The sequence below is a fragment of the Lithobates pipiens genome, unplaced genomic scaffold (assembly GCF_037356315.1).
Source record: "Lithobates pipiens isolate NorthernLeopardFrog02 unplaced genomic scaffold, aLitPip1_a1.2 Scaffold_35, whole genome shotgun sequence".
NCBI classification, from domain to species: Eukaryota; Metazoa; Chordata; class Amphibia; order Anura; family Ranidae; genus Lithobates; species Lithobates pipiens.
The window spans coordinates 18,552,805-18,577,818 of record NW_027507811.1 but is presented as its reverse complement, the minus strand read 5'-3'; the positions used below and the strand labels follow the sequence as shown (position 1 = coordinate 18,577,818).

At 45.9% G+C, this 25,014-nt stretch overlaps 2 protein-coding genes across 2 annotated transcripts in view; both read left to right on the top strand.

Annotated features, from left to right (window-relative positions):
• The window catches only part of LOC143955183 (uncharacterized), a 57,629-nt gene that overhangs the window by 22,907 nt on the left and 9,708 nt on the right, over nucleotides 1-25,014 (top strand). The window contains exons 2-7 of the mRNA XM_077465274.1: nucleotides 4,286-4,367; nucleotides 6,068-6,202; nucleotides 6,291-6,414; nucleotides 23,928-24,025; nucleotides 24,125-24,199; nucleotides 24,310-24,384. Of these exons, the coding sequence (XP_077321400.1) occupies nucleotides 4,286-4,367; nucleotides 6,068-6,202; nucleotides 6,291-6,414; nucleotides 23,928-24,025; nucleotides 24,125-24,199; nucleotides 24,310-24,384 (589 nt within the window). The remainder of the gene's footprint in view (nucleotides 1-4,285; nucleotides 4,368-6,067; nucleotides 6,203-6,290; nucleotides 6,415-23,927; nucleotides 24,026-24,124; nucleotides 24,200-24,309; nucleotides 24,385-25,014) is intronic.
• On the top strand, nucleotides 6,527-15,569 carry LOC143955653 (uncharacterized). The gene is made up of 4 exons (XM_077465755.1): nucleotides 6,527-6,628; nucleotides 6,734-6,877; nucleotides 7,803-7,944; nucleotides 13,567-15,569. Exons 2-4 carry the CDS (start codon nucleotides 6,785-6,787, stop codon nucleotides 15,375-15,377), a joined length of 2,046 nt encoding a protein of 681 aa, XP_077321881.1. The 5' UTR covers nucleotides 6,527-6,628; nucleotides 6,734-6,784; the 3' UTR covers nucleotides 15,378-15,569.

Sequence of the window (25,014 nt, the reverse complement as noted above, 5' to 3'; positions counted from 1 at the left end):
CCAGTGTCAATAAGCGATCATTTTTCTGATCGCTGCATGTGTTGCTAGGTAGCTAGTTATTTTTTTAGGTTCACCGCCAGGTTTTTATATCGCTAGGTACCCCGATATACTACCCAATAATGGTTTTAACCCCCGATTGCCGCTAGTTAACCCTTTCACCCCCTTTTGCCAGTGTCACTAAGCGATCGTTTTTCTGATCGCTGCATTAGTGTCGCTAGGTAGCTAGTTATTTTTTTAGGTTCACCGCCAGGTTTTTATAGCGCTAGGTACCCCGATATACTCCCCCACATGTGGTATCCCCGTACTCGGGAGAAGCAGCAGAATTTATTTTGGGGTGTAATTTGACTTATGACCATAGCATGTGTGAGCAATATATCATTTAGTGACAACTTTGTGCAAAAAAAAAAAAAGTTTGTAATATTCCCGCAACTTGTGGCAAAATATAAAATATTCCATGGACTCAACATGCCTCTCAGTAAATAGCTTGGGGTGTCTACTTTCCAAAATGGGGTCATTTTGGGGGGTTTTGTGCCATCTTGGCATTTTATGGCCTTCAAAACTGTGATAGGTAGTGAGGAGTAAAATCAAAAATTTACACCCTTAGAAATCCTGAAGGTGGTGATTGGTTTTCAGGGTGCCGTGCGTGACTAGACTCCCAAAAAGTCTCACACATGTGGTATCCCCATACTCGGGAGAAGTAGGGGAATGTATTTTGGGGTGTCATTTCACATATGCCCATGGCATGTGTGAGCAATATATCATTTAGTGACAACTTTTTGTAAAAAAAAAAATAATTTTTATTTTTTGTCATTATTCAATCCCCTGGGACAAAAAAAAAAAAATATTCAATGGTCTGAACATGGCCCTCAGCAAATAGCTCGGGGTGTCTACTTTCCAAAATGGGGTCATTTGGGGGGGTTTTGTGCCATCTTGGCATTTTATGGCCTTCAAAACTGTGATAGGTAGTGAGGAGTAAAATAAAAAAATTTATGCCCTTAGAAATCCTGAAGGCGGTGCTTGGATTTCGGGGTCCCGTACGCGGCTAGGCTCCCAAAAAGTCCCACACATGTGGTATCCCTGTACTCAGGAGAAGCAGCAGAATGTATTTTGGGGTGTCATTTCACATATGCCCATGGCATGTGTGAGCAATATATCATTTAGTGACAACTTTTTGTAAATTTTTATTTTTTTTGTCATTATTCAATCCCTTAGGACAAAAAAAATAAATATTCAATGGGCTCAACATACCCATCAGCAATTTCCTTGGGGTGTCTACTTTCCAAAATGGGGTCATTTGGGGGGGGGGGTTTGTACTGCCCTGCCATTTTAGCACCTCAAGAAATGAGATAGGCAGTCATAAATTAAAAGCTGTGTAAATTCCAGAAAATGTACTCTAGTTTGTAGACGCTATAACTTTTGCGCAAACCAAAAAATATACGCTTATTTTTTTTACTAAAGACATGTGGCTGAATAAATTTTGCCCTCAACGTATGACTAAAATTTAGTTTATTAGATTTTTCTTATAACAAAAAGAAGAAAATATCTTTTTTTTTCCAAATTTTTGCTCTTTTTGCATTTATATCGCAAAAAATAAAAATCGCAGAGGCAATCAAATACCATCAAAAGAAAGCTCTATTTGTGGGAAGAAAAGGACGCAAATGTCGTTTGGGTGCAATATTGCATGACCGCGCAATTACCAGTTAAAGCAGCGCAGTGCGAAATTGGAAAAAGACCTCTGGTCCTTAAGGTGTTTATTGGTCCGGGGCTGAAGTGGATAGAGAACACTGAGCCAGTCACATCATTCTCTGTACCACAGGAGCTTACACTCTAATGTTCCTTTCCCACACAGTCACATCAGTTTCTGTACCAGAGGTGCTTACACTCTAATGTCCCCTCCCCCACAGTCACATCAGTGTCTGTACCAGAGGAGCTTACACTCTAATGTCCCCTCCCCCACAGTCACATCAGTCTCTGTACCAGAGGAGCTTACATTCTAATGTCCCTTCCCCCCACAGTCACATCAGTCTCTGTACCAGAGCATAGTTGCCAACATTGTAAAAAAAAATTCGGGACACTTTTTTGGCAGTGGGCACAGTCATGGTATAATTAGGGGGCGGGGCATGCATTTATAGGTGTGGCATAGGAAAAGGTAAAAAAGCAACGCACTGTGCGCGCCGTGGTGAAAAATGGGCGTGGCTTACATGGGGCGTGGCTCGAAGGGGTGTGGTTAGAGTCTGAGATGAATGCGGGATGGAGAGGGAAAGGAGGGGGGTGGAGAGAGGGAAGGGGGGAGAGGGAAAGGAGGGACAGCAGCCCCCCGATCCTACACCACAATAGCAATATGTGTTTTCCAGAGTTTGACAATCAGCAGATAAAGATACTCCAAATACCTGGTGTTGGCGCTTCAATCATCCCGGCGCCATGATTGTTATGGTGTCAGGATGATTGAAGCGCATTATTTCTATTATTACATTGTAATATAAAATTAAATCATTCAACTCACCATAATGCAGAATCAGTGGGAGCCATGAGCGCGTCACTAGCCACGTTGCCTGCCACCAGATGCCATCAGGTGTCCCAAGCGGAGTCTGTCCTTACATCAGGTGCCCCATCAGAGGTAAGTTCCTCACATCTGTGTCCATCAGCGGAGCCCCTTCTTACATCTGGTGCCCCTCTGACATCCACAGACCGCCCCCCCCACATCCTGCACAGACCTGCCCCCACATACTCCACAGACCGGCCCCCACATACTCCACAGACTGGCCCCCACATCCACAGACTGGCCCCCCACATTCACAGACTGGCCCCCAACATACCACTGGCCCCCACATTCACAGACTGGCCCCCGACATACGACTGGCCCGCACGTCCACAGACTGGCCCCCACGTTTACAGACTGGCCCCCACGTCCACAGACTGGCCCCCACATTCATAGACTGGCCCCCAACATACCACTGGCCCCCACATTCACAGACTGGCCCCCACATCCACAGACTGGCCCCCCACATTCACATACCATGACTGTCACTGGCCCCCGACATACCACTGGCCCCCACATTCACATACCATGACTGTCTGTCACTGGCCCCCGACATCCCCCGACATCCGACTGGCCCCCGACCCAACATCCACATTGTAGACTGACTGGCCCCCGACATCCGACTGGCCCCCGACCCGACATCCATATTGTACACTGACTGGCCCCCGACATGATGCCGCCGTTGCCGCGCGCTGATGACTGTGGCGCCGCCCACCGCCCTTTACACTCTTACTGACACAAACAGTAACACACTAGCAGCGGGGGTGGGCGGTGCCACAGGTGTAGACCAACTTCTGGTATTCTTAAAAATGGTGGCCGGCGGAGACATTGTCTCCGCCGGCCGCCGACCTCTACCTCTAAAAAACGGGAAATTCAATTTCCCGGGACAAACCGAATTTCGCAGGACATTTCCCAGGACAAAATTAATTCGGGACAAATGTCCTAATGGCGGGAATGTCCCGCGAAATTCAGGACAGTTGGCAACTATGTGACATATATCGCAGTGCTGTACAGAGAAGACTGAGCCAGTCATTCCAGTCTCTGTACCAGAGGAGCTTACACTCGAATGTCCCCTCCCCCCACAGTCACATCAGTCTCTGTACCAGAGGAGCTTACACTCTAATGTCCCTTCCCCCCCCACAGTCACATCAGTCTCTGTACCAGAGGAGCTTACACTCTAATGTCCCCTCCCCTCACAGTCACATCAGTCTCTGTACCAGAGGAGCTTACACTCTAATGTCCCTTCCCCCCCCACAGTCACATCAGTCTCTGTACCAGAGGAGCTTACACTCTAATGTCCCTTCCCCCCACAGTCACACACTATTATTATACATTTATGTAGCTCTGACATATATCGCAGTGCTGTACAAAGAAGACTGAGCCAGTCATTCCAGTCTTTGTACCAGAGGAGCTTACACTCTAATGTCCCCTCCCCCATAGTCACACACTATTATTATTATTATTATTATACATTTATATAGCTCTGGCATATACCGCAGTGCTGTACAGAGAACACTGAGCCATGCTGGGTGCTGCCATATAATAGTCACATACTGAAAATAGGTGGGAAATCCCCCTTTAATGACATTTTGTTCATGGTGGAGAGCTATTCCAATTTTATTGAGGGGGGTGGCACACGGACAAAGGAAGATCACGATCGTACAGACACAGTGAATCAGTCGGGCACAGACAGGAAGTGGTATACAGACAGGAAGTTTGGTACTAAATGAACAGGAAGTGATGTAGGGGGTCTAAAGAGGAAGTTCCGTGTGAGAGCAGTGAGTTGGGAAGGAGTAGAGAGAAGACCTTGAAGCTGGCAGCGGAGGAGGTAATAAGAGATATATACATATATTTATTTATTTACTTATTATAATTATTACAGAAATATTACCTATAAAGAGAAGAGGGCCATATATTCCAAAAAGTAAATGTACGATGTCTCCGAAAACAGAACTTCTCCTTAACTTATTTTTAACGTTAAATATAACATAAACTATTTAAAGAATTATTGAAAACCACATCACGTGTTTTTATTTGTTGCATATTAACAATTTTGGGTATTATTTTTTTTTTTTTTAGCTATTTATAGTTCAAGCTTTTTGTGGTATTCATGCTGAATATATTTGGTGTTAACACAACACAAATACAGCTGTAAACCTCCCTCACTGTTGGACCGAGGGTTTAAAATTAATCTCTACTGGCCTATGAGTTCTAATCACTAGCGAGGGCGCTATATTATCTGTCTACAGAGATCAGAGTCATGTATGGATCACATGATCTCATCAATGAGGATGGAGGAGGACCTGAGTCACATGACTGAGAGGATATTAAAGCGGAGCTCCACCCTAAAATGGAGCTTCCGCTCACTGGAACCCTCCCCCCCCCCTCAGGTGCCACAATTGGCACCTTTCAGGGGGGAGGGGGGTGCAGATACCTGTATAGTACAGGTATTTGCACCCACTTCCGGCATAGATATCCGCAGAATCTGCGGATATGTACGCCACTTCCTGCGGGTCCCCCGCTGTCTGCTGGGAAACACACGGATCCCAGAGACAGCGGGGACCATCCTTATTGCGCACCGCGACTCGCGCATGCGCAGTAGGGAACCGTGAAGTGAAGCCGCAAGGCTCCACTTCCTGATTCCCATACCCAAGATGGCGGCGGCAGCACCCGAGAGCCGATCGAGAGATCGGCTTCGGGTGCGGGCGTGCTGGGCGGGTAAGTGTCCTTATTTTAAAAGTCAGCAGCTGCAGTATTTGTAGCTGCTGACTTTAAAAAAAAAAAAAATGGTGGAACTCCCACTTTAAAGTGTAATTCCTGCTAAAGCCTAAGAATTCTTAAAAATGTTCCCTACTAACTAATCTGTGTAAAAAAGATATATCTACTTGCCTGTTTTCAACCTGCTCTAATCACATGATCCGGCTCCCCTGTGTCAGCCACTGGTAGCTGCATGGGAGAAGAGAGACCGCCAACAATAAATGCACCATGGCAGCCTATGGGTGATGTAATTATTCCTAATTTTCACAGCCATTGTTGGGCGCGCTCTCCATTTTCCTGCAGCCACAGGTGCTTGATATAGGGATCACATAACTGGACTGGAGAAGGGTGAAAATAGGCGAGTATTTACATTTTTTTTTTCTACAGGTTAGTAAAGGTGTTAAGAGGGAGGAGGGAGAATTTTTTAGACTAGTTAGGTTTTAGCTGGAATTAGAATTTTAACCTCACCCTGAAGATCATCTACTTGCTGACCAAGGAGGTGAAGAGGATTCTGGGAGGTCACGTGACATCACCCTTATCTTTATTAATAAAACACAGACCCGACGAGAGAGGTGAAGAGGATTCTGGGAGGTCACATGACATCACCCTTATCTTTATTAATAAAACACAGACCTGTCCGGAGAGGTGAGGAGGATTCTGGGAGGTCACATGACATCGCTCTTATCTTTATTAATAAAACACAGACCTGACCGGAGAGGTGAGGAGGATTCTGGGAGGTCACCTGACATTTTTGTTGCTCTTTCAATACAGGGTTTTCTTCCATTGAAGTTTGGTGACCATTTAACCATCACAGTGTCTTTACCTCATCCCTTGAAACCCAAGAGGAACAATGACAAGAAAATTCTAGAAGTCACCAAGAACATAACTGAGCTTCTGACAGGAGAGGTGAGGAGGATTCTGGGAATTCTGGGACATTACCCAGTAACAGACAAGGGATGTGTCTGGATGGTGACTGTATCATTGTGTGTGTCAGGTTCCTATAAGGTGTCAGGATGTCACTGTCTATTTCTCCATGGAGGAGTGGGAGTATTTAGAAGGACACAAGGATCTCTACAAGGACGTCATGATGGAGAATCAGCCGCCCCTCACATCACCGGGTAAGAGGAGACTTTATTGTAAAGGAGAGAGCAGTACGGAGGCTCCACCTAGATCCCCCATCATCTGATAAACACATAGAAACAATGTATTCAGTCAGTGTGTGTGTTTCCTACAGATGGATCCAGTAATGGGAACCCACCAGAGAGATGTCCCCATCCTCTGTATTCCCGGGATTCCACACAGGAAGATCACACCATCCCCCACCATCATCAGGTAGGTGGGACTGAGCAACTACTGTAGAAATCAAATACGTTGACATTCTTTTATGTCATCTTTTCTTTCTTTTTACAAATATGTTCTGTCATATTTGCACTTTAGGGTGAAGAACTGAAAGACATCAAAGTTGAAGTTAAAGTGGAAAAAGAAGAGATGTTTGGGGATCCGCAGTCTATGGAGGAGGGAGGTCTTCTGTATTCCCGGGATTCCACACAGGAGGATCACACCATTCCTCACCATCATCAGGTGAGATGATATGTTTCTATGTAATCTCTTGCTCCATTTTATAAATGTATTTTATCATCTTTGGGGTTTCAGGTGAAAGATGTCCCCATTCTCTGTGTTCCCAGGATACCATACAGGAAGGTCACACCATCCCTCACCAGGTTCTAGTTGGTGGGACTGGCCATGTAGATCTAGATATATATTCTAAGGAATGAGATGACATTCCTCTGTGTATTCTCTTGTTTTAATGCTTACTTATACATTTGAAGTGCTGTCTTTGCTCCCTGCAGCCCCCATCCCAGTTTCAGCTTCTCTGAGCACCCTACATTTTTCACCCCAATATTTATTTATTTATTTTGAAGCCATTTACATTCGTTCTGTGTGGCAGGTCCAGTCACATGTCATAATGGGTCCTCTTCCTCCTTGTGTTCTTCCAATAGGGGGTGCATAATGATTGAGGTGGTGCTGTTCTTCTCTCCTGTATATCCAGGCTGATGTGATGATGTGCCACTAGGGAACGGGTCCCGGACTTCCTAGGCTCACTGGAAATGGGCAGTAGATTTGATTTATCATTGATTCGGGTCAGTAACACTTGCCAGTCTTGTCCCATCCCCGGTCTTGCCCCCCCCCCCCCCCCCAGCCTGTGACTGGACAGTAAAAGAAGAAGCAGCAGATGAGCTCATCTCCTGCTATCAGCGTGCCCATTGCTAGAACTGCAGTACAGCTGATTGGCTCATTGGTCTACATCTCCCAGTGTGAGCTCTTATGTACAGGTACTGCAAGAGCCTGATACCAGGTCATATTTGGGTTCTTATATTGCTTATATTTTTTAACAAAAGCATATTTCATTTTGTTTTAATGGAATGCAGAGCTGCTGTGCTTTGTGTCTTGTATATATGCCCAGCGTTCTGATTTAATAGAGGTTGCTTATTATTTTGGGGTGTAGGGTGAAGAACGGATTAATATAAAAGCTGAGGTTAAAGAGGAAGAAGTGGAGACATATGTGGTGGGTGATCCGCCGTCCACAGAGGAGGTCGGGATAATTATAAAAAGTGAAAAGGAAGAATTGTTACTACCTATCAACACAGGTAAGTAGCAGACACTGAAATTGGGGAACCAAATGTACAATCCAGTTAACCTTTGAAGTCATGGAGTGAAATATAAGTAGGAACTGCCATTTGGGTAGAGGGAACAGTAGTTGCTGGTGATTAGGTTCTACAGGTAGGGGTGGCTTGGTACTTGACGAGCTGTACTAAGAAGCTGGGTTTCTATCTTAGGGCCCACTGTGGAACGAAACCCTTCTGGGCACCTTGTTTTTTAACCATGGCGTGACGCCTCGCATGGTGGTTCCCCTCTTCGCCTTTTCGGTTGGACATGGTGAAGTTCCAAGGATCTGCCACAGAGATGTTTGGCATTATTTGGCAAGTTTACGGCGATGCTGCGATGAGACGTTGGAGGTGTTTTGAGTGGCACACGCGCTTCAAGAGCGGGAGAACATCACTGGAAGACGAGAGATCAGGAAGACCTTCAACCAGCTCAACCCCAGAAAATGTTGAAACCATTCGGCAACTTGTGCATGATAATCAGAGAACAATCACATGTGCCACCCAAAAAACCTCCAATGACTCATTGCAGCATCGCCGTAAACCTGCCAAATCATGTCACTGTGGCAGATTTCTCCAGTTTCACGCAGAATTTCACATTTGCTTTTTGTTCTAACTTGCTGTCTATGATGCAGTAGCAAACGTGGTCAGAATAGCACCAGTTGCACAGCTCCCGATGTACTTAGGACCATGTCTTTTGGCACACTGACTTATGAAGATCGGTGCCCCCTGTGACTGTGCATGAAGCCTTACGCTGCCATCTGTTGACGTGTTACAAAACTTTTTGATACCGCATCGTGAAAAAGGTATAGAAAGCACCGCATAGTAGAGCTGCAACTAACGATGAATTTGTATGTCAACTAATCTATCAATTATTTTTCCGATTAGTCAACGACTATCCAATTTTATTTTTATTTTTTAATGAGTCTAGTGTTTTTTTTTTGATTAGCTAATTAATCCTTTGGATAACCTTGTAGGTATTGTATGGGCAGAGTATTGTATGTGCAGAGTATTGGCATTGGCATTGCAGAGTATTGCATTGGCTGGCAGAGTATTGGCATTGCAGAGTATTGTATCGGGCTGGGTATGGAGGGATGGCTGCTTCCATCCAACCTCTCCCCTCCACTGCACAGATCAGTACAGAGAGGGGAGAGAGAAACCGGCGTCATGTCATGACGCCGGTTTGTTTACAAGTGATCGCTCCATCGGAGCGATCACATTGTAAACGCCTGGGTGTAGATCGTGGCATGTGCACTCGGATCACGGATCGTTGACAATCCGTTGCACTCCTAGGGACGGCGGCACAGAGGGGCGGGTAGAGAGGGGGGACAGCGGCACGGAGGGGGAGAAGAGAGGGGGCGGTGGCATGGAGGGCAGCGGTAGATATTAAGCACTGCCACCACTGTGACGCATCGACGCCCTGCACGCACGTCGACGTATTTTCTTAGTCAACATAGTCGATTACGTTGACGCGTCGTGGCAGCTCTACCGCATAGCACAGCCAAATCCGATACAGTGTTATAGAACAAGGGTCTTCAAACTTTCTAAACAGGGGGCCAGTTTACTGTCCCTCGGATTTTAGGGGGGCTGGACTGTTACCATTGGGAGTAGAAAAGGTCCTGACGTCAGTGCGAATAAATAATGTCCCATCGTTGGTGTCAGTGGGAGGAATTGTGCCCCATCATTGGTGTAATTTTGCCCAATTGTTGGTGTCATTGGGAGGAATTGTAGCCCATCCTTGGTGTAACTGGGAGGAATTTTGCTCCTTCACTGGTCTCAGTGGGGGGGGGGGTGGGGGGAATTATGCCGATTGTTGATATATCAGTGGATGAAATAGTGCCTCAAGGGCCGGATAAAACCAAGGAAAAGGCTGCATTTGGCCCCTGGGCCACAGTCTGGAGACCACTATTATAGAGAGTGAAAATGCAATTGCGATTCCGTATATAGCACAAATGTACTTCCATGGAACCCATACAAAATTATAAATATAATTTTATTCAGTAAAGAAGTTATTGGTTAAGAGTAACTGTGTTACTTTGGAAGAGAAGGTGCTTTACAGTATATCCGGAAGAACTGCGGAACAAAATGTACAATTCAGTTAACCGATGAGGTTAGGGAGTAAAGCATGATGAGGAGGAAGAGCAGTCAGTTTGGGAGAGGGAATGGTGGTGGCCGGTACTTTTCTGTAGATGGAGATAGCTAGGGACTTGGCGAACACTACTGAGCAGCTGGGCTTCTAACTTAGGGCACACTGCAGCACGAAACCCTCCTTGGGACCATGCCTCAAAATCTCTTTCCATTGCCAAGTGTCAGAAACCATGAAATCAGGCCGAGATAGAAGTACAGTTAAATCACACTTGTTTAATAATAAAAGTAAAAAGAACAAACGTAGTCAAAACATAGACAAAGTTCAGTAACCAGAACAGATAGTCAGCCAAGCCAGAAGTAAGGGATCAATGTAGTGGAGCAGCAAGCAGGATCTGGAGCCAGAAGGGATGTCAGCAAAGCAAGTCTTGAACAGGATCGAAGGAAAGCATTTCTGTGATGTTGACCAAGGTGAATGCAGAGTTCCTCTGGACGGCTTAAGGCCGGGTTCATACTGGTGCGACACAACACTCGTCCTACTTTGGATCCAACTTTGCCCTGCGACTTGAAGTCAGTGACGCGATGAACGGGGTCCAACTTGGATCCCCACCAATACTAGGCATTGTGTTTGGTATGAATCTTGAGGGGGAACTCCATGCCAAATTTCAAATAAAAAACTGGCATGGGTTTCCCCTCCAAGAGCATACAGGCCCTTTAGTCTGATATGGATCTTAAGGGGAACCCCCTACGCCCAAAAAAACGGTGTAGGGTTCCCCCCAAAATCCATACCAGACCCTTATCCGAGGCACGCAGCCTGGCCGGTCAGGAAAGGGGGTGGGGACAAGCGAGCGCCCCTCCCTTCCTGAACCATACCAGACTCCATGCCCTCAACATGGGGGGGTGGGTGCTTTAGGCCACCCCAAAGCACCTTGTCCCCATGTTGATGAGGACAAGGGCCTCTTCCCAACAACCCTGGCTGATGGTTGTCAGGGTCTGCGGGAGGGGGCTTATAGGAATCTGGGAGCCCCCTTTAATAAGGGGGCCCCCAGATCTCGGCCCCCCCCACCCTATGTGAATGAGTTTGGGGTAAATTGTAACCCTACCCAATAATGGTGGGAAAAAAAGTGTCAATAAAAAAAAAACACACTAGACCGGTTTTTAAAATTTATTAGGCAGCTCCGGGGGTCTCTTCCGACTTGGGGGGTCTCTTCCGACTTCTCCGCTTTCTCCGGCCTCTTCTCACATCTCCGGTTCTTCTCCCACTCTCTGGTGTCTTCTGCCAGGCTCTTCCGCTATCTTCTGCTCTTTTGCCTGCTTTTTGCTAGTGTTGGCCCCGTCTTCTCCATCTTCTTCCCTCCAGTCTTTTTCCGATGTTGACATGATGCTCTCTCCTGCTGTAATGCAGTGTGCGCAATGACTTATATAGGGATGGGGCGTGGTCACTGGGTGATGTCATCCGGGAACCTTGCCCCTTATGACGTCACTACCCCATCATGCTCTGGGCGGTGGCATCATAATGGGCGGGGTCACAGATGACATCACCCGGTGACCACGCCCCATGACTATATAAGTCGTTGCGCACACGGCATTTCAGCAGGAGAGAGCATTGTGTCAATATCGGAAGAAGATAGAGAAGACCGGGCCAACGCTAGCAAAAGCTCAGAAGATAGCGGAGGAGGCTGGGTAGAAGACAGAGCGGGAGAAGAACTAGAGACCATGAGAAGAGGCGAGAGCGGAGTCGGAAGAGACCCCCGGAGCTGCATAATAAATTACTTAAAAAACCGGTATAGTGTGTTTTTTTTTATTTTATTGACACTTTTTCTCTCCCAGGTGAATGGGTAGGGGTATGATGTACTCCATACTCCTACAAATAGGGTGGGATCTGTGGGCCCCCTTATTAAAGGGGGCTCCCAGATTCCAATAAGCCCCTCGCTTGCATACCCCGACAGCCAATGGCCAGGATTTTCGGGGAGAGGCCCTTGCCCTCTTCAACATCGGGACAAGGTGACGAGCGAGCGCCCCCTGTCCCAACGCATCCACCCCCCATGTTGGCATGCAGCCTGGTACGGTTCGGGGGGGGGGGGCGCTCGCTTGTCCCCACCCCTTTTCCTGACCAGCCGGGCTGCGTGCTCAGATAAGGGTCTGGTATGGATTTTGGGGGAACCCATGCCGGTTTTTTATTTGAAATTTGGCGTGGAGTTCCCCCTCAAGATCATCAGAGCACAAGTCACATGCCAAAGTCGGATCAGGCAAGACGGCGATCCAACTTTGAGACGATTTCAATGATATTCAATGGGCTGAAGTAGGATCAAAGTCGAACCAAAGTAGTACAGGGAGCATTTTTAAAGTCGGACCGACTTGTGTCGGACCAGTTAAGACGGCTCTCATAGAGAAACATTGATTTTCACACATCATGCGACAAGAGCTCCCAATGTCGGACCGTTTGTCGCACCAGCGTGAACCTGGCCTAAGTAGGCAGGACTGACGAGCAGGATATAATCAACAGCTGAGTAACTGTGAAGAGATAGGAGCTGGCAATTAGCCGACAGCTGAGCGGCCAGCTCAGAAAAGGAAGGGCTGATCGCAGCCCTGACTGTAGGACAGGTGTCACGGGCAGGTGATAACACGTAATCCTTTCAGTGTGGGGCCTGGTGAAGTAGTTTGGCCTTCAACCATGAGGTGACGGGTAACCCACATGTGAGACAATATAAATGCTTCAGTATGCAATTCCCTCATACTGCCTTCAATCCGATTCCACATACTAACAATGTGTCCTGGGCCTTGTCCCAACGTACCACAAGACATACATTAAAGCGGTTGTAAACCCGCTGTTGTGTTTTTTTTTTTTTTTGGCCACCTGCAAAGGAAAAGGCATAATGAGCTAGTATGCACCGCATACTAGCTCATTATGAAATACTTACCTTAGAACGAGGCCCCGACATCTATCCCGATCTGCGTTTCTTCCGGGTATCGCGGCTCCGGCGCTGTGAGTGGCCGGAGCCACGATATCGTCACTCCCGCGCATGTGCACGAGAGATTTCTTCTAGCCGGGAATCCCCTGTGCGCATTGCGCTGCTGCAGTCAGCGGCGCATTGCGAGGGGAATATCTCCTAAACCGTACAGGTTTAAGAGATATATATTTTTTTTTTTTACCTACAGGTAAGCCTTATTATAGCCTTTCCTGTAGGTAAAAGTCCCAAAATGACTTTACAACCACTTTAATAGGCTTACTCCCCTCTATTCAGTCCTCTTCTCCTCCCCTCTTTTTTAGTACTATGTCACTCTCCTCAGGGTATAACTACTCGTCCATGGGAGGTACACTCGTCCATCTCTGCCCTCCAGGCTATTGAGCTGCTTGTAGATTATATGCAGACTCCAGTGTGAACCTTTTTCTAATTCAAATTGAAGGGCAAACAGGATCCCAGTAGTGAGATTGGCATTCCCACCGATGAGGAGGAAGAACTCCACTTATTTGTCATCTACTGAGATTTATTCTATTTTTTTTTTACTTCTTTCCAACAGATGGATGTGACGTCAGGAATTCCTCGGAGAGACGTCTTCTATTATCTGCTGATTGTAAGTCAGAAGATAATGTCATCACACAGGATCCTCCAGGAGGAAATCCAAATACACAAAATATACATCACAGACCTTCCTGTCCGGAGACATCAATGGATCCCTCTGATCAGGGGGAATCTTCTCATCAATCACATACTATGATTGGAAATATCCATGTAAGATCTCACACTGCAGATCCATCAACAGATCCTTCCAATCCCGAGGAAACTTCCTCACCCCATGAAGGAGATCACCGAGGCGACAATCTATTCCCGTGTTCAGAGTGCGGGAAATGTTTTACCCATAAAGAATACCTTGCCAAACATCAGAGAATTCACACGGGTGAGCGTCCTTATTCATGCTCAGAGTGCGGGAAATCTTTCACTGTAAAAGGAAGCCTTGTTGCACACCAGAAAGTTCACACAGGTGAGCATTCATGTTTAGAGTGCGGGAAATCTTTTGCTCAAAAAGGAAACCTTTTGCAGCACCAGAGAATTCACACAGGTGAGCGTCCGTATTCATGTTCAGAGTGCGGGAAATCATTTGCTCAGAAAGGAAACCTTACAAAACACCAGAGATTTCACACCGGTGAGCGACCGTATTCATGTTCAGAATGTGGGAAATCTTTCTCTAGAAAAGAGAACTTACATGAACACCAGAGAAATTACAAGGGTGAGAGAAACTATTCATGTTCAGAGTGCAGGAAATCATTCTTTAAGAAAGATAATCTTGTTAAACACCAGAAAATTCACACAGGTGAGCGACCCTATTCATGTTCAGAGTGTGGGAAATCTTTCTTTAAGAAGGATAATCTTATTAAACACCAGAGAATTCACACGGGTGAGCGTCCCTATTCATGCTCGGAGTGCGGGGAATCTTTCACTCATAAAGTAGACCTTGGTATACATCAGAGAATTCACACGGGTGAGCATCCCTATGCATGTTCTGAGTGTGGGAAATATTTCAATTATAAAGGAAACCTTGTTAAACATCACAGAATTCACACGGGTGAACGTCCTTATTCATGCTCAGAGTGTGGGAAATCGTTCACTCATAAAAGAGACTTTGTTAAACATCAGAGAATTCATACTGGTGAGCGTCCTTATTTATGTTCAGAGTGCGGGAAATCTTTTGCTTATAAAGGAGACCTTGTTAAACATCAGAGAATTCACACAGGTCAGCATCCCTATTCATGTTCAGAGTGCGGGAAATGTTTCCATCATAAAGGAGACCTTGCTAAACACCAGAGAAGCCACACAGGGGAGCGTCCTCATTCATGTTTAGTGTGCGGGAAATCTTTCACTCACAAAGGAGTCCTTGCCAAACACCAGAAAATTCACACGGGCGAGCGTCCGTATTCATGTTTACACTGCGGAAAATCTTTCACTGAGAAAAACGTACTTCTTAGACACCAGAGAATTCACACAGGTGAGCGTCCACATTTATGTTCAGAGTGCGGGAGATCTTTCTCTAAGAAGGAGAACCTGGATGATCACCAGAGAAAACACACAGGTGAGCACTCATGTTCAGAGTGTGGGAAATCTTTTACTACTAAAGGAAGCCTCGTTATACATCAGATAATTCACACAGGTGAGCGTCCTTATTCTTGTTCAGAGTGCGGGAAATCTTTCACTAAAAAAGGAGGGCTTGTTAGACACCAGCTAACTCACACGGGTGAGCGTCCTTATTCATGCACTGAGTGCGGGAAATCGTTCAATCAGAAAGAAACCCTTGTTACACATCAGAGCTCTCACAGCGCACTGCGTCCTCAATGAATTCAGACTGCGGGAAATCCTACACAGAAAGAAGAACTCAGAGCGAAAGAACGTGGCGATTGTTTTGGCAAATGTATGATGGTGTTTGCTGGAGGAACATATTAATCCATAGCACAACGAGAAAGGAAATGTTTCATTTATAAAGGGGGGGGGGGGCATCCTGGCAAAAGTCATAATAAATTTGTAGGTGGAGATTTGGCTTCTTGTATTTCTTGACGACGTCTTCAGTGGTGGAATGTGTCCTCCGCTACAGTTTCTACCCTCCGCTTTGTGATATCCCCGTTCCTCTTTCTTTAATTTTTGCACATTTAACAAACATATAACACGGAGAGTGGTAGTACTGAGCTACTCCATTATTTGTATAGTCAGCCATTGAAATGGTCCAACCTGTAGGTAAAAAACTAACAATTGTGACAATTTTATTAATATTTGGCAAGAAATGAACAATGGTAGCAATACATAGAAAAAATGCAAGTACAACAACTGAAGCTCTGTCTGCCATTTTATTTTTGGGTTCAGCTGAAAAGCATGTAAATGGATCTAACCTACTGAGTGCAGAAGGGATCACTGTAAACAGTTGATAGTCTGCTATTTCAGAGGGAGAGAGCAGGACGATTCTATTTAAGATTTTCATTTCAGAGGGAGAGAGCAGGACGATTCTATTTAAGATTTTCATTTCAGAGGGAGAGAGCAGGACGATTCTATTTTAAGATTTTCAGCACACCTTTAAAGTCATTTTTGGATAGTCCATAATTTCTTAGGGAGAGAGCAAGCACATTAGAAATAAAATAATAATAATAATAATGTGTTCTTTAGGAGACTGAAAATGGAAAGATTTACACCACAGATATTAAGCCTGTATGGACAGCCTTGAATTTCAGGGCAGCTGCGTGGTCATATTATTACATTATTATAGAGCCATTTATCCAACTGTTTATCCAGAGCCTCTGGTTTATAGACCAAATACATCCTAAATATAGAGCCATTTATCCAACTGTTTATCCAGAGCCTCTGGTTTATAGACCAAATACATCCTAAATATAGAGCCATTTATCCAACTGTCCATGCAGAGCCTCTGGTTTATAGACTGGATACATCCTAAATATAGAACCATTTATCCAACTGTCCATCCAGAGCCTCTGGTTTATAGACCAGATACATCCTAAATATAGAACCATTTATCCAACTGTCCATCCAGAGCCTCTGGTTTATAGACCGGATACATCCTAAATATAGAACTATTTATCCAACTGTCCATCCAGAGCCTCTGGTTTATAGACCAGATACATCCTAAATATAGAACCATGTATCCAACTGTCCATCCAGAGCCTCTGGTTTATAGACCAAATACGTGCTAAATATAGAACCATTTATCCAACTGTCCACACAGAGCCTCTGGTTTATAGACCAAATACATCCTAAATATAGAACCATTTATCCAACTGTTCATCCAGAGCCTCTGGTTTATAGACCAGATACATCCTAAATATAGAACCATTTATCCAACTGTCCATCCAGAGCCTCTGGTTTATAGACTGGATATATCCTAAATATAGAACCATTTATCCAATTTAAAGAGGAGTACCACCTGAAAAAAATGTATTAAAAGCCAGCAGCTACAAATACTGCAGCTGCTGACTTTTAATAATAGGACACTTACCTGTTCCAGGGTCCAGCGATGTCGGCAGCAGATGACGAGCAATCGATCGTCTCTCGGCTGCCCCACCGCCATCCTCTGTCAGGGAATCGGGAAGTAAATCGTTGCGGCTTCACTGCCCAGTTCCCTACTGCGCATGCGCGAGTCGTGCTGCACGTCTTCTCTGGTCCCTGCTGTGTCCTGGGAACTGTGTGTTTCCCAGAACACAATGGGGGGCGGGGCATCTGCGGCTAGCTGCAGCTAGCTATTCCCGGAAGTGGAAGTGTATTATACAGGTATCTGCAGTGTTGTTCATCTTACTTTAAAAAAGTAATTAGTTAAGTTACAAATTACTTCTTCCAAAAAGTAATTGCATTAGTAACTTGGTTAACACATTGGAAAAGTAATTAGTTACTCAGCAAAGTAACTGTGACAGGGGTGGCAGCAATGATACTTGAGGGGGTGGCAGTGGTGGTACTTGAGGGGTGGCAGCGGTGGTGGTGTACAGTACTTGGGGGGTGGCAGCGGTGGTGTACTTGGGGGGGTGGCAGGCAGCAGTGGTACTTGGGGGGTGGCAGGCAGCAGTGGTACTTGGGGGGGTGGCAGCGGTGGTGGTGCCATCCTCTCCCACCACCACCCCTGCCTCTTACTGATCTCATCCCTACCGTATCCCCCCCATCACCTCTGTTGTATAAATGATGGTGAGTTGGTAGGGGTGGGATCAGTAAGAAGCAGAGGTGGTGGAGGACTTGAGATGGATCGATTGCAATTCGAATCATCAGACAGTCACTTACTTGAATGCCTCCAGGGATGCCTTTCCTCATGGGGAGAGAGAGAGACCCTCCCCTTCACTCGATTGGTGTCAGCTGGTCAGCTGACTTCATTTTTCATTTTCCGCCCCGCCTCCCTACATTCTCTCTCTGGATAGGCGGGGCGGGATGGGGCGGTCCAGACAGTCTCTCTGAGTCTCAGCCTCTTCTCAGCTCAGCAGCGAAAGCTCCCCTCCCCGCGGCGGAACGAACGGCAAGGCAGCGCGGCCACGGCGGGCCTCCCGGGCAGTAGATGTAATTGAGGTAACTCTGCCCAAGTAATGGGAACTGAGTTACCATAAGAGGAAGAGTAATCAGTTTGATTACTCGTTACCCTCTAAAGTAACTGCGTGTAACTCTGTTTATTTTAACTGAGTTACTTACATCACTGGGTATCTGCACCCCCCTCCCTCCTGAAAGGTGCCAATTGTGGCACCGGAGGGGGGGAGGGTTCAGATGAGCGGAACTTCCACTTGAGGGTGGAGGTCCGCTTTAAGAGCCAGGACCCCGTACAGAGGGACAGCGTGTCTCCGCCGAGGGAAATACGGGGCTCAGGTAAGTAAAACGGGGGGCTGGGGGGGCGGTCACTGCCAGGTGTTTTTTCACCTTAATGCATAGGATGCATTAATAAAGCGGGGTTCCACCCTAAAGTGGAACTTCCGCTCATCGGGACCCTCCCCCCCTCTGGTGTCACAGTTGGCACCTTTCAGGGGGGAGGGGGCTGCAGATACCTGTCTAAGACAGGTATTTGCAACCACTTCTGGGCATAGACTCCCACGGGAGTCTATGCCATTTCCTGTCCCGGCGCGCTGTCTGCTGGGACACACACGGGTCCCAGAGACAGCGCGGACCATTCCTATTGGGCTGCGTGACTTGCGCATGCGCAGTAGGGAACCGGGAAGTGAAGCGCAATGCTTCACTTCCTGATTCCCTCACCCAGAGTGGCGGCGGCAGCAGCCGAGAGCCGAGCGATCGATCGGCCTCGGCTGCCGACATCTCTGGACCCTGGGACAGGTGAGTGTCCATTTATTAAAAGTTAGCAGCTGCAGTATTTATAGCTGTTGGCTTTTAATTAAAAAAAAAATAATCTGTGAAATCCCTCTTTAAGGTGAAGAAATACAAGAGTGTACAACCCCTTTAATTTTTCTGTGCTTTTATCTGCAATTTTTAAGGCGGTTATAGGATCTGGTGGTTCTTTTTTTATAGCCATTGCAGTGTTATCTTATAATAATCACATTGAATATAGATATCATTACTTTTACAGTGGAGATCTTTTCCTATTATACGGAGTGGAATATGGAGACAGGAAGTGTGTGATTGTACAGACACAGGAAGTGATGCCACAGCTGGGGAGGAAGTGATGTCAGATGCAGGCAGGAAGTGAGTTAGCTTATGAACAGGAAGTGATGTTGGAGGTCCTAAAAACTTCCGGGTGAGCTGCGAGGAAGTAGAGAGAAGAAGTTTCACGTGGCAGCAGAGGAGGTAATAAGATATTCTTTCGTTTTTACACTCAATAACTCCCCTTCATGTCCGTCCTCTTCCTCCTTCCTCACTTTCTTGTTGAATATATTTGGTATTTTATTATTATATAGTTATTTAACACAACACAGACACAAAACCTTCCTCACTTTTGCATGGAAGATTTACAATGAACCTCCACTTCTCTTGTATGGATCACATTAATGAGGATGGATGAGAACCCAAGTCACATGACTGAAAGGCAACCAACCATCTTCATTCAATTTCGTGCATTTCTCAGCTACATGTAAAATTCAAATGTGTATATTTTTTGCTAGAAAATTACTTAGAACCACCAATTGTTATACATTTTAAGCAGAGGCCCTGGAGAATAAAATGGTGGTTGTCACAATTTTTTTTTTTTTTTTTTTTAATGACGTGACATTTGCGCTCTGATTAATTAAACATAAATTTTCAGGAAAAATACACTTTAACCACTTAAGCCCCGGACCAATTTGCAGCCAAAGGACCAGGCCCCTTTTTGCGATTCGGCACAGCGTCGCTTTAACTGACAATTGCGCGGTCGTGCGACGTGGCTCCCAAACAAAATCGGCGTCCTTTTTTTTTTATTTTTTTATTTTTTTTTCCACCCAATAATAGAGCTTTCTTTTGGTGGTATTTGATCAGCTCTGCGGTTTTTATTTTTTGCGCTATAAACAAAAAGAGCGACAATTTTGAAAAAAATGCATTTTTTTTTTTTACTTTTTGCTATAATACATATCCCCAAAAATATATAGAAAAAACATTTTTTTTTCCTCAGTTTAGGCCGATACATATTTTTGGTAAAAAAAAAAAAAAAATCGCAATTAGCGATTATTGATTGGTTTGTGCAAAAGTTATAGTGTTTACAAAGTGGGGGATAGATTTATAGCATTTTTATTAATATTTTTTTTTACTAGTAATGGCGGCGATCAGCAATTTTATTGTGACTGCGACATTATGGCGGACATATCGGACATTTTTTTACACATTTTTGGAACTATTGTCATTTATACAGCAATCAGTGCTATTTAAGTGCACTGATTCCTGTGTAAATGACACTGGCAGTGAAGGAGTTAACCAGTAGGGGGCAGTGTAGGTATTATGTATGACGTTATGTTTTTTTTTTTGTAGGGGGCGTGGCCTGGCATGTAGCGTTACTGATTGTCCTTCCCTATAAAAGGGAAGAGACGATCGGTGACAGCCACACTAGGAAGCACGGGGAGAGGTTTGTTTACACAGACCTCTCCTCGTTCTTCAGCTCTGTGACCCGATCACGGGACACCAGCGGCGATCGGGTCCGCTGGTCCCGTGGCCACGGTCACCCCAGCTGGGCACTTAAAAAGCAACATACAGGTACGTGCTTGTGCCCAGCCGTGCCATTCTGCAGTGGTTAATGAATCTTAGTGCACACAAATCCCATATAATGCCCATTTGTTGTGGTAAAACATAAAGATGATGTTATGGCACATTACTAGATACCTTACATGTCACAGGACGGGAGGTAGTTAACGTAGAATTTCACCTAAAGACTGACTATTCTTGAAGTGGAGTTCCACCCAAAAATGGAACTTCTGCTTTTCGGAAACCCTCCCGCACTCCGGTGTCACATTTGACGCCTTTTTGATAGTTTGTGATAGGAACCCCCTGGGGGTGGATTTCAATGGCACAAACAACTCGATTAGAAAATGATCAGTATATTTTATTACATAAAACAAAGATAGTATACAATATACATAAAATATCTGGATACAAGTATAGAGAAAATATTTTTAACGATGTAAGCAACACAAGCCTATACATGATCAATGTAGGTATAGTCACCCTATGCGTTTCGGAGCTAATATAAAGTCTCCTTCTTCAGGGGTGTAGATACAACATATATACAGGGAATAGAGCTTGTGATAACAAACAGATGTATCCCAGAATTCTGGTTTATTAAAAACAAAACAACAGTGGATGATCTTGCATAAGTAGCTGGTTTTCCAAGTGTTCAGGGCGAGAGAAGGAACAGGTGGCGTAGCACAGTACCAATGATCTTCTATGATTGTTAGGGCCAAAGGAAGTCCAGAAAAGGAGATCCAAGAAAAGGGCCTCCCTGGAAAACCCTTGTAATGGCAACTGTTAGAATGTGGCAGGCAAGTCGTCCGACTGGCGTTCCGCATGTGTAGTCTGCAACGGGGGGTGTAGATACATGTATAAGACGGGTATTTGCACCCACTTCCGGGCCTAGACCCCCCTCGGGGGTCTACGCCTCTTCCCGTCCCCCTGCGCTGTCTGCTGGGAGACACATGGGTCCCGGAGACAGCGCTGACCATTCAGATTGCACAGCGCAACTCGGGCATGCACAACAGGGAACCAGGAAGTGAAGCCGCAAGGCTTCACTTCCTAATTCCTTTACCGGAGATGGCGGCGGCAGCATCCAAAGACTAAGGGACAGTTCGGCCTTGGGTGCCGACATCGTGGGCGCCCTGGACAGGTGAGTGTCCTTGTTTTAAAAGTCAGCAGCTGCAGTATTTGCAGCTACTGATTTAAAAAAATAAAAATAATTGGCAGACCTCCTCTTTAAAGCGGAGGTCCACCCTAAAATACACTCCCAGGGCTATGTGATCCCCCCTTCCCTAAACGCTTGGTAACCCCCTTACCTTCCAGCTGTCTTCTTTAGTTTTTTTTCTATTTCAAATTTCCTTCCACAGTGAATTCCGGAACGGGGAGGAGCCGATGCGGAACGGGGGCGCGGCTTAATCGGCAGGTCACTCGTTCCGGTCTGCCGCATGGGCTCCTGGGACCTTTTTTTTTTTTTTTTCATGGCTGTTGACGCCGCTCGATATTGCGCTTACTGCGCATGCGTGAGATCTTTTATAGATCGGGCGGTGCATGCTGGTATTTGAGCATCACACACTCCCGGAAGAGGATGCCTGTGGGCTTCACATGCCCACAGGCAAAATGGAAACCGTCAGGAGACGGTTTTATAAAGTCATTTAGGAGGAGACAAAGGCATGCTGCTGATGCCAGAAACAACAGAAGTAAGTGTTAGCCTTCTTCATAATATTGATTTTCACTATGCCTTAAAAAAAAACGTTAGAAACGGTGGAATCCCGCTTTAATGCTCCCTCCCCCCCTTCAAACACCTATATTAACTGTAACACCTATATTAAATGTTTATACTTACCTAGTTTAAAGCGGGAGTCCACCGGGACTCCGCGTTTTTTTTTTTTTAAAAAGCCAGCAGCTACAAATACTGCAGCTGCTGACTTTTAAATAGTGACACTTACCTGTCCAGCGCGCCCGCGATGTCGGCACCCGAAGCCGATCGCTCGCTCGTCTATCGGGTCCTGCCGCCGCCATCTTGGGTATGGGAATCAGGAAATGGAGCCTTTCGGCTTCATTTCCCGGTTCCCTACTGTGCATGCGCAATCCGGACGGTCCCCGCTGCCTCTGGGAGCTGTGTGTTTCCCAGCAGGCAGCGGGGCACTTGCTGAAGGGGGCGGGCGCTTGCGGAAAGGGGCGTAACGTACGCCCCTTTCCGCAGAGAGCTAGCCCGGAAGTGGGTGCAGTTACCTGGATTATCCAGGTAACTGCACCCCCCTCCCCCCTGAAAGGTGCCGATTGTGGCGCCGGAGAGGGGGGGGGGATTCCGATGAGCGGAGGTCCATTTTAGGGTGGACCTCCGCTTTAAGCCCACTCTTAATTCTGCAGTCATGTCATTCGGCTGCCATGTGTCAGCCATCAGAAGCTGCAGAAGAGTGGAAGGGCCGCTGACGGTGACCTCACCATGGGATCTTATGGGTGAAGTCATGGCTCCCAGCTTTCACAACCATTGTTGGGTGCTGGCTCTATTACTCTGCAGCCAATGCTTCCTGAAAAAGGGAAAGATAAGACCGTACTTTATTTTTATTTTTTATTTTTTTACACAGGTTAGTTAGTATAGGTGTTAGGAGGGGGAGGGGGCATTTTTTAATTCTACTTTAAATCTCACCACCCTGGAGATCAACTACCTGCTGATTGGGGAGGTGAGGAGGATTCTGAGAGGATCGCATGACATCAGTCAATTTTACTTAAAAAAAACAATTGTGACCAGAGAAGTGAGGAGGATCCTGTGAGCTCACATGACATTATTGTTTTTTGTTTTTTTTTCAATACAGTGTGTCCCACCGGTGAAGTTTGGTGACCCTTTAACAATCGCAGTGCCTTCACCTCGTTTCCTGAAACCCAAGAGAAATAATGAGAAGAAGATTCTAGAAGTCACCAACAAGAACATTGATCTGCTCACAGGAGAGGTGAGGAGGATTCTGGGAATTTTGGGACATTTTGCAGTAACAGACAAGGGATGTGTCTGGCTGGTGACTGTATCATTGTGTGTGTCAGGTTCCTATAAGGTGTCAGGATGTCACTGTCTATTTCTCCATGGAGGAGTGGGAGTATTTAGAAGGACACAAGGATCTCTACAAGGACGTCATGATGGACAATCAGCCGCCCCTCACATCACCGGGTAAGAGGAGACTTTATTGTAAAGGAGAGAGCAGTACGGAGGCTCCACCTAGATCCCCCATCATCTGATAAACACATAGAAACAATGTATTCAGTCAGTGTGTGTGTTTCCTACAGATGGATCCAGTAATGGGAACCCACCAGAGAGATGTCCCCGTCCTCTGTATCCCCGGCATTCTACACAGGAAGGTCACACCATCCCTCACCATCATCAGGTAGGTGGGACTGAGCAATTCAAATGCAAAAGCTATGAGATATTTATATAACCTATTGGTCCATTTTATAAATGTATTTTTTCACCTTTTGGGGTTTAGGGTGAGAGATGTCCTCCTCCTCTGTATTTTTGGTATTCCATACAGAAAGATCACGCCATCCCTTACCAGGTTCAGGTAGGTAGGACTGGGCATGTAGACCTAAATATGTATTTTTAAGCTATGAGATATTTTTCTCTGCAAACCTTTTCTCCTTTTAATGTATTTTATCTCCTTTTGGGGTTTAGGGTGAGAGATATCCCCCTCCTCTGTGTTCCCAGGATTCCATACAGGAAGATCAAACCATCCCCCACCAGAATCGGGTAGGTAGGACTGGGCCTGTAGAACTAAATATATATTCTGTGAAATATATAAGCTGTGAAAGGACATTTATATACATCTATTTAGTCGCTTATTTCTACAACTTTAGTTTCTAGCTCCTTTTTAGCACCCTACTTTTTTTTTTTTTTTTTTTTTTGTTCCCCTCTGTGGGTCTAAAGTTCAGTCACATTTCATTGTGGGTCCTCTTCTTCCCTTGGTTCCTCCAACCAGTGGTGCATTCTAAATGATGGTTTTGCTGTTGCTGTGCTCCTGTAAGTCCAGGCCGATGTGATAATGTGCCACTAGGGGACAGGTCCCGGGTCTCCTAGGCTCAAAGGAAATTGGCAGTAGACCTGATTTATTTTTGCTTCAGATCAGTAACACCTGGCGGTCTTGGCTCTTCCCCAGCCTATGACTGGGCAGTGAAAGTAGAAGCAGCAGAATGATGAGCTCTTCTCTCTGTCACCCTGCTCCCTCCTTCTATCAGCAAAACCCCCCCCCCCCCGGGTGGTCCAGGGGTCAGCTCTTCTCTCTGTCACTCTGCTCCCTCCTTCTATCAGCATGTCCCTTGTTAGAAATGCTGCACAGCTGATTGTCTCATTGTTCTGCTTCTTCCTCTCCCAGTCTGAGCT

Excerpts from the sequence above, each read along its gene's own strand:
- LOC143955653 (XM_077465755.1), top strand. The coding sequence starts at position 6,785 with ATGTTTGGGGATCCGCAGTCTATGGAGGAGGGAGGTCTTCTGTATTCC. Across the intron at positions 6,878-7,802 it reads CCATTCCTCACCATCATCAG|GGTGAAGAACGGATTAATAT; the intron begins GTGAGATGATAT and ends TTTGGGGTGTAG. Across the intron at positions 7,945-13,566 it reads GTTACTACCTATCAACACAG|ATGGATGTGACGTCAGGAAT; the intron begins GTAAGTAGCAGA and ends TCTTTCCAACAG.